A 13,038-nucleotide genomic window follows, 5' to 3' on the forward strand; every position below is an offset into this window, starting at 1 on the left:
TAACCAGGAACAGCGCCATTTTAAGAGCCGTGGTGGCGCAGTGGCTAGAATGCAGTACTGCAAGCTAATTCTGCTGACTGCCAGCAGTTCAATTCTCACCGGCTCAAGACTGACTCAGCCTTCCATCCTTCCAAGGTTGGTAAAATGAGGACTCAAGATTGTTGGGGGCAAATATGCTGACTCTGTAAACTTCTTAGAGAGGGCTGTGCAATATATAAATCTAAGTCAGAGATGTCAAATTTGCGTCGTCACAGGACATATTGCAACTTTTTCACCTTTTGCTAAACCAGGCATGGGCGTGGCCAGCACGTGACACATCCAAGCCCGCAGGCCGCACAAGTTTCACAGCCCTGGCCTAAGTGCCATTGCTATTTATGCACAAAATGAGGCTTGTTTGAGATTTGGATCGTGTCTGAAAAGTTCACAGCTCAACTGTTCTGTGCTCAAAGCCATGGCTAATTCAAATGGCTGTGCCTGCCTGCTCTCCAAAACCCAATCAGGAGCTACCTCTTCATCATCTCCAGATCATTCTCATGGCCCCATTAGCTCCATTGAGGATATCCAAAACACAATCCGTAGCTACCTCTAGATCAGGGGTGTCAAACTCGATTTCACGGAGGCCTGCATCAGGGTTGTGTTTGACCTTGGAGGGCCAGGGTGGGCGTGGCCAGCTCCACGTCACTTGTGTCTATGGTGGCCCAAGCACTTTGCCAGCAAAAAATGGGCTCCCAAGCTCCGTTTTCAGCTGTGACAGCCTCCTGCAACTCTCTGCCAGAGAAAAACAGAGTTGGCGGCCCTCCCAAGCTCCGTTTTTCTCTGGCAAACAGTTTGCAGGAGGCTCTCACAGCCAAAAACAGAGCTCGGGAGCCCGTTTTCGCTGGCAGAGGCATGGTCCTTCTCTGTTTTCCAGGGCAGCCCCACAGAACAGATCTAAGTACCTCGCAGGCCCATTTCCGGGCCCTGGGCCTTGAGTTTGATACCCCTGCTCTAGATCATCTCCAGATCCTCCTCATTAGCTCCACTGAGGATCCCATCTTTTCTTTGTTCTAGTGTCCCATAGGCTCTCTCGGGCTTTAATCTCACCTCTCCCCACTTCCTCACCCATCCGGGAAGGCAGGAAAGAAATCTCTGTGCCCCTGTTGCTCCACAAGCTCGCTCTGAAAACACAATTCAGGTAGTCCTTGACTTATGACCACGATCAGAACCAGAATTTCTGTTCTAAAGCAACCCAAGCGAGCCGTGCCTCCTTTCGCGATATTTTTTTTGCCATGGTTGTTAAGCGAATCACTGCAGCTGATTAATCATGTGGTCGTTAAGCAAATCCATTCCTCCCCCCCCCGCAAAAAATTGACTTTGCTTATCAGAAGCCAACACGGAAGGCCGCAAAGGGAGATCACGCGTCCCCAGGACATTGCAACCGTTGTAGATACATGCCAGTTGCCAAGCACCCAAATTTTGATCACGTGACCATGGGGGAATATGGTAGCAGGCTTGTTAAGGGTTGAGGACCAGTCATAAGTCACTTTTTTCATGAATGTTGTAACTTGAATGGCCGCAAAATAAATGGTTATAAGTCGAGGACTTCGCTTATCAGTGCCACTCTGCTTCACAGGCTATCTTGTCTCTTTGGAAGCTAGTCCACCCCTATCCACCTTGGTCAGGAGAAGCCAACCAAAACTTTACCACTTTTAACAGCTAGGGTTCCCCACTGGACACTCAACAGTCCAAGGTCCCTTCCAGCCCTATGATATAAGAGCTGTGACAGCGCAGTGGTGAGAATGCAGTACTGCAGGTTATTTCTGCTGTCTGCCATCTGCCAGCAGTTTGATAGTTTGATCCTGACCAGCTCAAGATTGCCTCAGCCTTCCATCACTTCTGAGGTCAGTAAAACGAGGGTCCAGATTGTTTGGGGGGGCGGGGGGGGAAGAGGCTGACCCCGTAAACTGATTAGAGAGGGCCATAAAAGCACTGTGAAGCAGTATACTGTATAAGTCTAAGTGCTATTGCTATGATCCCATGATCGCACTTGTCAACATGATTGTTTAAATCAACTTCTACGGGTAGTCATTGACTTGACAACAATTCAGGGACCATTCGTAGTTACACCGCAGTGGTTAGAATGCAGTACTGCAGGCTACTTCTGCTGACTACCAGCAATTTGGCAGTTCGAATCCCACCAGGCTCAAGGCTGGCTCAGCCATCCGTCCTTCCAAAGTGAGTAAAATGAGGACCCAGATTGTTGTGGGGTGGGGGGGCAATAGGATGACTCTGTAAGCCACTTAAGCGAGGATTGTAAAAGCACTGTGAAGCGGCATATAAGTCTAGGTGCTATTGCTACAACGGCACTGGAAAAAAAATGACACGACAATTTTTCACACCACCGTTACAGCATCCGCATGGTCATGTGATCAAAGTTCGGATTCTTGGCAAGTGGCTCATGTTTATGACGGTTGCCTTGACCCCGGGGGACAAGCAAAGTCAATGAGGGAAGCCAGATTCATTTAACAATGGGGTTGCTAATTTAACAAATGCAGCGATTCACTTTACAACCAGGGCAAGGAAAATTGTAAAATGGGACTACTCACTTAATGTCCTCCATTGTTAAGTTGAGGATTACCCGTACTTCCTCCTGGCTGATACTTCCTGTATTTCTCTCCCTCCACGTCCCTCTTGGGGGCAGCTCCGTTCAAATCCCTGCACATCCCTTCAAGAGTCTATGGAGATTCTCAGTCATCCAGGTCATGGTTGTCCCAAAAGTACTTTTTTTCCCCGCTTTTTTTCAAGAGGCAACTGGACTTTCTGGTTTTCTTTCAAGACATTTCGCTTCTCATCCAAGAAGCTTCTTCAGCGGTGACTGGATGGTGGAGAATGGAAGGATTTTATACTTCTTGCAGACAGCTGGTCGTTTGCATCCTTTTAGAGGGTCGTTGAGGACACTTGGAGGTTTATCTGTGTCTTTAGGGTCACTTGAGTGGTGTAAATGGGTGTGGAGCCTTCTTGGAACTGCTGAAAGGACCGTGTTGTAGATTGGAGATAGATGAACAGCCCTCTCTCAACAGAGGAGAACAGATACAACATCACCTATCTCCAGTCTGCAACAACGATCCTTTCAGCAGTTCCAAGAAGGCTCCACACCCATTTGCACCACTCAGGTGACCCCAAGGATGCAGAAAAACCTCCGAGTGGCCTCAACAACTCTCTAAAACGGGTTCCCAAACTTGGCAACTTTTAAGGCTTGTGGACTTCAACTCCCAGAATCCTCCATGCTGGCTAGAGAATTCTGAGAGTTGAAGTCCATTAAGTCTTACAGTTGTCACGTTTGGGGACCTCTACTCTAAAAGGATACAGTCAGAGGTGGTATTCAGCCGGTTCAGATCGGTTCTGGTGGACCAGTAGCGAAAATTTTGACTGGTTCGGAGAACTGGGAAATACCACTGGCTGGCTGGCCCCGCCCACCTCTCCTATATTCTGTTGTTTATTACCTCAGCTGATTCACGTGGAAGAAGTGGATTTCCGCAGCTCAGCTGAGCTAAAAAACCCAGCACAGCTCACCAGCATTGATACAGGGGGCGGTGTTTGAGCCCTGCACATGCACGCATGAAGTAAGCTCTCCAAACTAGTAGGAAAATATTTTTTTTTGAAACCCACCACTAGATACAGTTGTCCAGCCATCTGCAAGGGATATAAATCCTTCCATTCCCCAGCATCCAGTCAGAGCTGAAGAAGTTTCTTGGATGAGAAGCAAAACGTCTTCAAAGACAAGCCCGAAAGTCCAGTTGCCTCTTGGGCGAAATAAAAAACACCTTTGGGACGTATCCTTTCAAGAGAGACTCAACCATCCCTGCTCAGCAGAATCTACCAGGAAACCGATCCTTCATTACTGAGGCTGTTTTAGGAGGGGGGGTACAGGTTCTTCTTACGCCAAGGGGACCTTGGGCCCTGTGCAGGTATGGTTCCTATCAGATGAGGCGTGCAGGTGACCGGAAGCCAAGCAGGGATGGGTGATGCGTGAGTACAAGAACTTACGTTCCGTTTCTGGGATGGAGCTGGTGATGGAAGAGCTGGTGGAAGTGATTGTGCTCATGGATGGGCTCATACCGTACGCAGGGAAGGTGCCGGTCATCGCCGCGGTGTGGGACACCCAAGCCGCTGGGTCGATGGGTCGGATAGGCTCACCTGAAAAGGGAACAGGCTCCTTGTGAGAAGCCGTCTCCTCGACGGTCAATCCCCTACACGCTGGAACCCCCCAAGACCTCTAGACAGCCATGTCCTCCCCCAGGGTCAGCCGGGACTCACCCGGATCGGAGCACGGAGAGTCTGGCCCAGCCCAGATTCGCTGGGGAGCAACTGGGGGAGAAAAGAGAGGGGTGATCAGCGAGAGGGATACAGAGGGAGAGCCACCTGGCGCCCATGGATTAACAAGTCAGGGAAGTTAGGAGAAGGGGAAGGAAGCTCCGTGCAAGGAAGGGACGCGGCTGTGCTGGGTTGCAAAAGAGCAATCAAGTAGGAAGTCCCGAAGAGGGCAGGGGAGAGGCGAAGAGGAAGGAAGAACAGCACAGAGAATAGAAGGTGAGAAGACCTCAGTGGCTTTCTTTTTTAAAAAAAAAAGTTTTTTTTTTATTTTTATAATAAAAACAACAAATAAAACCATCTTTCCATTATACAGTGCGTCGGCTGGGTACATATATCTTGCACACCTAACAATATTGCTATACATTTCTTATTAAGTTTACATTCATGTTCTATTACAGTCAACATTATATATCATCTTATATCATTATTACATTGTCATTAAGTTTTTATTTCAGTTTCAAGCTGTCCTTAAAGGCAAATCCCAAATCTTACTAAATTATATTCATGTTGTAGCTTATTCAAAAATAATCAATTTCAGTGTATCGTTTTTATTACAATATCCTTTAATTTCTTGCTCTATACTTTCTAACCATCCATAAAATAACGCCCAAATCTTAGAATGCTCTTTTTCTTCTTGCTCTCTAATTGCTAATGTTAATCATTATGCACATTCTCTTATTTTCTTGATTTCTTGATCACCTCCTCCTCCTCCATGGGAATTTTCTCATTTTTTTTCCCAATTTTGAGCAAATACAATTCTAGCTGCAGTTAATACATTAATAATCAAATACGTTATTTCTTTACTATAGCTTTCAGGCAAAAATCCCCAATAAAAGTATCTCAGGCTTTAAGACTATGTGTTGTTTTATCATTTTTTTCCAACCATGTGTGTATTTTAGTCCAATGTCTTTTAGCTTCTGCACAAGTCCACCCTTGGCGGCTTTCTCACGCACCGCAAGCCCATTTATGCATTTAGGACAAAAGGAGGAGGAAACCCTTCCTGGGAATGGCTACAGAAATTCTCAAATCATCCAGCTCAAGGTTGTTCCAAAGGCTCTTTTCCAAAAGGCAACTGGACTTCCTGGGATTTTTTTCGTTTGTTTGTTTGCTTCCTGAAAATGTTTCGCTTCTCATCCAAGAAGCTTCTGGGATGAGAAGGGACGTATTTTCAAACAAAACAAAGCAAAAAACCAAGAAAGTCCAAGTGTTTCTTCTAGTGGGACCAGCCTACCCCAAATATAGGACGGAGCATACTGCTTCCGCTTTTGCTTCTAGCTCCAATCCCAGAGCCTTCGTTGGCAGCCGCTTTGGCGACAAACTATTTTTGTGTTTAATTTATATTTACTGGCAAAAGAAATAAAGGGAGACTAGTACAGATATTATTTCAAGCTAATTTATATTTACCGACAAAGAAATAAAGGAAAACTAGTACAGATATTATTTCAAGCTAATTTATATTTACCGACAAAGAAATAAAGGGAGACTTGTAAAGCTCTATTTCAAGCTAATTTATATTTACCGACAAAAGAAATAAAGGGAGACTAGTACAGATATTATTTCAAGCTAATTTATATTTACCAACAAAAGAAATAAAGGGAGACTAGTATAGATCTATTTCAAGCTAATTTATTTAGCTTGAGATGGCTTGAAATAAATCTATATCAGTCTCCCTTTATTTCATTTGTCGGTAAATATTAATTCAACCAAGTTCAGTTGCCTTTCGGAAAAGCACCTCTGGGGCCTTCTTAGGAATGTCTCGAAAGTCACTCTATGTCAAGCATCTTCAAACTTGGCAAGTTTAAGACTTGTGGACTTCAACTCCCAGAATTCCTGAGCTAACATGACTGGAGGAGGAGGAGGAATTCTGGGAGTTGAAGTCCACAAGTCTTAAAGCTGTCAAGTTTGAAGAGCCCTGATCTACGTGTGGAAAACAAGCATCTTCAAGAAGTTAATCTTTTCTTCCCGGGGACTAGTCCTCACTACACACAGAGTCCTCACAAAAACACTGGCAGTGTCTTTAAACGAGGAATTGTCAAGAATGATATTACTCCAAGGACTGTAGCTTTACCCCTACCGATTTTATTTCTGGCTTTGTCTTTTCACCCTCGTTTGCTAAGCAGCTCTATTTATTCTCTTATGAAGGGCTGCAAATACAGGCAGCCCTCAACTTTTACAAGCACAACTGAGTCCAACATTTCTGTTGCCAAGTGAGACATTTGTTGAGTTTTGCCCCCATGTTTTAACCACTTTTCTTGCCACCCGTTGTTAAGTGAATCACTGCAGCTGTTCAGTTGGTAGCATGGTTGTCAAGGGGATCTCTAACTTCTAACTAAATGCGAGTCAGTTGCCAAGAGTCTGAATTTTGATCACGGGGGAAACCATGGGAACCAACGATCGTAAGCATGAAAAATGGTCATAAGTCACTTTTTTCCGTTCAGTGGTTAACCTTGAACCATCACTAAATGAAATGTTTTAAGTGGAGGATTGCTTGTATATGTTAATTATTACAGGTAGCCCTTGACTTACAACAGTTCATTTAGTAGCCAAAGCTACAACCGCACTTTAAAAAGGGGTTTATGACTTGTTTATGACTTGTTTTCCACACTTGCAGCATCCCCGTGATCAAAATTCAGACACTTGGCAACTGACTCGTATTTATGACGGTTGCAGTGTCAGGGGAGGGTGTATGTGTGTCATGCAACCCCCTTTTGCGATCTTCCAACAAGCCAAGTCAATGGGGGAAGCCAGATCTGCTTAACGACCGTCTTATTAACTTAACAACTACAGTGGTTCACTTAACATCCCTGCCAAGAAAGGCCCTAAAATGAGTCAAAACTCACTTCAGAACTATCTCACTAAACTTGGGGCTCAGTTGTGATTGTAGGTCATGGCCTATTTGCAAGCGGGATTGGAACCCGTCAGGCCTGTAGATGCCTTTGTGGTCAGAGAACCTATCACAGTGGTGGTGAACCTTTTTGTTGTGGTGTGCCGAAATTGCGCGTGTTCACGTGCCGGCGCCCACAATGCAATGTGGTCTCCCCTCCAGGCACAGGTGTGCGCAACACCTCCGCCCCACCCCCTTACCTGTACTGTGCATGCGCACGCCTCCCAGCTGATTTTCGGCCTGTTTGAGGGAAGCCTCTGTAGCCTTGGGAGGCCAGAAAACGGTCCTTCTGGAAACATCAGAAGTGCCTGTTTTCAGCCTCTGGAGGGTCTCCGTAGCCCAGGGGAGGCAGTTTTCGCCCTCCTGGAGGCTCGAGGGAAGCCTCTGCAGCCTTGGGAGGCTGAAAACGGGCCTGTTTTGGCACCTCCCGTATTTCCAGAAGGCCCATTTTTCAGCCTCCTGCGGCTACAGAGGCTTCCCTCGAGCCTCCGGGAGGGCAAAAACAGCCTCAAACAGGCCAAAAATCAGCTGGGAGGCATGCACATGCGCAGTGCAGGTAACCTTGGCTGGGGCTCGCGTGCCCACACAAATGCCTCTGCGTGACACCTGTGGCACGGGTGCCATAGGTTTGCCATCACGGACTTATCACGCCTTGCCTCTTTCTTCTTCGTTCTGTCCGGTTTTTGTCATCATTATTTACTCCTGGAGAGGATTGTCATTTCCTGGTTCTTTAAATGTTCTTAACTATCCAAGCAGAGAGATTGGACAACCCTTTGTGTGACAAGAGGGTTTCCTGCCCAAGCAGGGGGGGTTGGACTAGAAGACCTCCAAGGTCCTTCCAACTCCAGCAGTTCTGAATGGTGCACAAATAGAATATTATTCTATTCAATTCTATTTGTGCACCACCCAGAACTGCTGGAAATTGGGGGGCACATGAATTTAATAACCCGTTATTATTGTGGTCATCATCATCAGCTCCACGGGTCACGTAAATTGATTTCATGTCATCCAGTTCAGTGGTTGCCAACCAGTGGGCCGGGGACCAAGGGTGGTCTGCAAGAAAATTTTGGTGGTCTGCAGAGAAATGTCACCCCCAAAGCACCCCCCCCAAAGCAATCCATCCAGGCTACGCGGGAACATAAGGTTGTGCTGCCCACATGGCCTGTGGGAACACAAGGCTTGCATCGCTTGCATTGTGAACAACATGAGGTAGTAAGGGGAGGGGGGAAAGGGAGGAGCGGGGGAACTTGCCCCGCGTGCCTTGCCTGGCCACCGGACTGCTTCTTTCTGCTTCTTTCTTCTTCTGCTTTTGGCTGCACACAAGGAAAGCAGCAAAAGTCTTTCTTTCTCTCCCCCAAACTCTGCCAGAAATGAGTCTTTGGGACCCTGCAAGGCCTCCTGCTCCAAGAGGCTGTGCTGGCATGACAAGTCTCACAAACAAAGATTCATTTCTGGCGGAGTTTGGGGGAGAGAAAGAAAGAATTCTGCTGCTTTCCTTGCATGAAGCCAAAAGAGTCTCAGTCTCTCTCTCTCTTTCTTTCTCTCTCTCTCCCCTGAGAACGGAGCTGGAGACGGTATCTTGCGATCCCAAATAAAGAATGATCGATCGGTAGGAAAATGGGATGAGGAATTTTCCTGCAGACTTTTTTGGGGGGATTTTCCCAGGATCTCTGGTCCGTGGGATTTAAAATTATCAGTTTGATGGTCCCTGAGGTCCAAAAGGTTGGCAATCCCTGATCCAGTTGACAATTAGGTGGGGCGAGGTTTGTTTGTTTTGGGTTTTTTTTACAACAAAACTTTCAGCTCTGCACCATGTAAAATTGACTGTCACGTACATGCCTGACCCGAATAAAATTACGGGCGGGAAGCTTACTTACTCCTGGGTAACGAGAAGCAGCCTCTGGGACTCGGATCCCAGCACTTGGCGACCGTCAACGTGATGGGCCTGCAGCAAAACACAAAAAGTTGACACCCTGGCAAGTTGGTTCACAACACGGGCACCCCCGTTGCTGGCATTTCCCTCAGGGGAAGGAAAAAAAAAAACAGGATAGCTCCACCCCAACCACAGTCCTTTTTTGTTAAGATTTTATTTTTTTAATGTTAAGAAATCTGAACTAAGACATCCGGAAGAAAAAAGGCGGGAAGCGTTTTGAGGAATCCCTACATCCTTTCGGTGCCTGACAGAAAGGATGACAGCATTTGCAGGGCCATCAAACCCTAGAACGACAAGCTTTCACAAAACGATAACCTGTTATGGTTTATTTTCATTATTTGTTGGACTGTTACCTCATGGCTCCTCACTAACAGCAAGAACCATTTTGGTGTTCGTCATCCAGCTCACGGTTTTTCCTCAAGAGTCCTTTTTCAGGAGGCAATTGGACTTCCTGTTTTTTTTTTTCTTTTGAAGACGTTTTGCTTCTCATCCAAGAAGCTTCTTCCGCTCTGACAGGACGTTGGGGAATGGAAGGATTTGTACCCCTTGCAGACAAGGAGTATAAATCCTTGTCTGAAAATCCTGGTCATTGGCATCTTCAGGTGACCCTGAGGACCCAGATAACCCTCCAAGTGGCCTCAACAACCCTCTAAAAGGATGCAAATGACCAGCTGTGTCTTCAAGGAGTATAAATCCTTCGGTTCCCCACCACCCAAGTCAGAGCTGAAGAAGCTTCTTGGATGAGAAGCAAAAAGTCTTCAAAAGAAATAAAAAAACAAGAAAGTCCCGTTGCCTCCTGAAAAAGTACCTTTGGGCCAACCATTTTGGTGGATTAAGATAGGACACAAGAGAGGAAGCCGTTCAAACACAGGGCTTTAACCAAATGTGGCGAGGAAAGTTATAAAATGGGACAAAACTCACTTAATACATTTTTCACTTAGCCACATACATGTTGGGTTCCATTGTGGTCGTAAGTGGAGGACTACCTGTACATCATTCAAGCCTGCATCAAAAGGAAACTGGAACCAAGGAGGCCGAAGAGAGGACCTACCCCGGTTTGTGCACAATTTCCCTCAGCACTCGTACGGCATCATCATTGCTCATGTTCTCAAAGTTGGTATCGTTCACCTGCAAAGGTAAATCAAAGATGAAAGAGGATGAGGTAAGAAGACATGGAGTTGTCAGGAAAAAAAACTCAACGCTGGGTAGATCCATATCCTCAACTGAGGTAATGTCAAGGCGCAAGCAACTAGAACCACTCGTGGACAGCCCCAAGTAACTATTCTATTGTTGATCATGTGTATTACAAGAATCTGCCATTATCTTCCTTCCCTTGGGGAACAAGAGATATACATGCAAGATTTGATCACAGACATTTCCTCCCCCAAACATAATCTAAATTTGAATGTCTCTACTCCTACCTAGAGGAGCCCCCTCCCTTCCAGCTTCCCAACACAGAGCAGCAGCAAGCAGAATGCGCCAACTCGCCACGGCCAACTCGTCACGGGACAATTCAACAATTCAATTATTTAACATAAGTTTTAAAATATTTTCATTTTTGTCATTCGCATTTCATTTTTTGTCCCCCCTTTGGCATCCTTTTAATGAATCTATTCCACTCTTGTCCCGTGGTGAGTTGGCCAGGCAATTTGACCATGCAAGTTGGTCATGACTGAGTTGGCCATGGCAAGTTCTCGTAGACCTGTACCAGGTCATCCTTCTCAGAGCTTGAAAGCTAAGCACTGATGAGACTTAATATCTGAACAGGGGGCTACTTGGAAATGCCAAGGATGTAATCTGGACTAGGAAGTTAAGAAAAATCCCAGTTGGTGGCGAACTACTTCTGTATGGTTGCTAAAAAAAAAAACCTTCATGGACACATTCCTGAAGTCATCGGGAAGTGGCCTTGATGGAGACTTTATTTTTACTTTCCCAGACCCACCTGGAAAATTTGTACCTGCTTCCAGATTAATACTCTTTCACCCTTGCTGATCAGCCCACGGACTACGTGTTTCTACAGCTATACTCACACAGTCCAAATGACACCATTTATACAAGTTTTCACAAGCTAACTGCAGCCACGAAAGGCAAATGAGCCATCACTGTCCATGCCTTAAGCACAAGTCACCAACAAAAGATGGGAGAAAGAGTCAAATCTTCATTCCCGTGCTCCTACACAATATCTCTCAACCTTGGCAACTTTAAGATGTGTGGACTTCAATTCCCAGAATTCGCCAACTGTGGGGAATTCTGGGAACTGAAATTCACACATCTTAAAAATGGCCAGGATTGACCAACACTGCTCTTCCTTGAGTCTAGGCACGAGCAAAGCACCTGTTCTCCTTTTTAAACTCACTGCTGTCAGGATACCGGCAGTTACCCCATTTAAATCATGAGTCTCAATCCAAACTTCCAAAACTTCAAAAAGGATTTATTGGGAGTTAACATGCCAGCATTGCCTGGGTGTAGCCAACTCTGAGACACATGATACACTGTCATCCTTGACCCTGGTTTTCCCCTGAGTGTATCATAATTCATATTCTCCAATGGGATACATCCATAGCTAAGAGTCATCAATCATACGCTCCAGTTAGAATTTTGCGCGACAGAAACTTGAGTCACCTAGTTACTATCGTTGAAAATTATGGAATGCAGTTTCAGTTTTGCAAGCTGCTGCACTGCTCCCCGCTCCCTTTCTGTTGGCAACCCTAAAAAGTCCCTAGAAATATTTTATGAGTTGACATTCAACTCCTCTCACTACTTGAAGGTAACCTTGTTGATGTTTCTTATCGATCCCCTGAACACGAGCTCAGGTGTTCCATAAAAGAGGTACCTGCAGCAGCATGTCTCCAGGTTCAATTCTTCCATCAGCTGCCACTGCGCCTCCCTTCATAATGGAACCAATGTAGATGCCTCCATCACCACGTTCGTTGCTTTGCCCAACGATGGAGATGCCCAGGAAGTTGTATTTTTCTGCAGAAAAAGGGAGGTATGCAGTTAGAACATCACCCAAGCCAACCGGTCTATTACTTGGTCTATTCGATCATTTGTGATCTAGCTTAAAGAAAAGATCATTAGGTACAGGTAGTCCTCAACTGACTACAGTTCATTTAGTGACCGCTCAAAAGTTGTAACAGCACTGAAAAAAAAGTGATTTACGATCACTTTTCACACTTACGGCCATTGCAGCATCCCCATAGTCACAAGATCCATTAATTCAGATGCTGGACAATGGGCTCGTGTTTATGTTGGCTGCAATGTCCTGGGGTCACATGATTCCCCCCTTGCGACCTTCTGGCAAGCAACGGGGGAAGCCAGATTCATTATAACGAGTGCAGTGATTCACTTAACAACTGTGGCAAGAAAGGCTGTAAAATAGCACCAGCACTTAGACTTAAATACCACTTCACAGTGCTTTTACAGCCCCTCTCTAAGCACTTTTTTAGAGTCAGCCTCTTGCCCCCAACAATCTGGGTCCTCATTTTACCCACCTCGGAAGGATGGAAGGCTGAGTCAACCTTGAGCCGGTCAGGATTGAACTTCAGACTGTGGGCAGAGTTAGCGTGCAATACTGCATTCTAACCACTGTTCCACCACAGGAGGGAGGCAGGGAGGGAGGGAGGGAGGGAGGAAGGAAGGAAGGAAGGAAGGAAGGAAGGAAGGAAGGGCAATAGCACTTAGACTTAAATACTGCTTCACAGTGCTTTTACAGCCCTCTCTAAACAGTTTACAGAGCTCTTGCTCCCAACAATCTCATTTTACCCACCTTGGAAGGGTGGAAGGCTGAGTCAACCTCGAGCCTGGGGAGATGAACTGCCAAACTGCAGGCAGCAGCAAGTCAGCAGAATTAGCCTGCAGGACTGCACTC

The 13,038-nt window shown here is 46.0% G+C and overlaps 1 protein-coding gene across 3 annotated transcripts in view; it reads right to left on the reverse strand.

The window, feature by feature from the left end:
• The window catches only part of DVL3 (dishevelled segment polarity protein 3), an 80,640-nt gene that overhangs the window by 13,157 nt on the left and 54,445 nt on the right, over window positions 1-13,038 (reverse strand). For 2 of the 3 annotated variants that reach the window (XM_087933650.1, XM_026721745.2), the window contains exons 8-11: window positions 12,004-12,143; window positions 10,222-10,298; window positions 9,115-9,182; window positions 4,027-4,176 (exon numbers count right to left, since the gene is read on the reverse strand). In XM_087933650.1, coding sequence (XP_087789776.1) covers window positions 4,027-4,176; window positions 9,115-9,182; window positions 10,222-10,298; window positions 12,004-12,143 — 435 coding nt within the window. Of the gene's footprint in view, window positions 1-4,026; window positions 4,177-4,296; window positions 4,348-9,114; window positions 9,183-10,221; window positions 10,299-12,003; window positions 12,144-13,038 lie in introns of all 3 variants that reach the window. The other variant, XM_026721744.2, reaches the window with a different exon arrangement.

The sequence above is a fragment of the Pseudonaja textilis genome, chromosome 4, assembly GCF_049901715.1.
Source record: "Pseudonaja textilis isolate UNSWEBS1 chromosome 4, rPseTex1.2, whole genome shotgun sequence".
NCBI classification, from domain to species: Eukaryota; Metazoa; Chordata; class Lepidosauria; order Squamata; family Elapidae; genus Pseudonaja; species Pseudonaja textilis.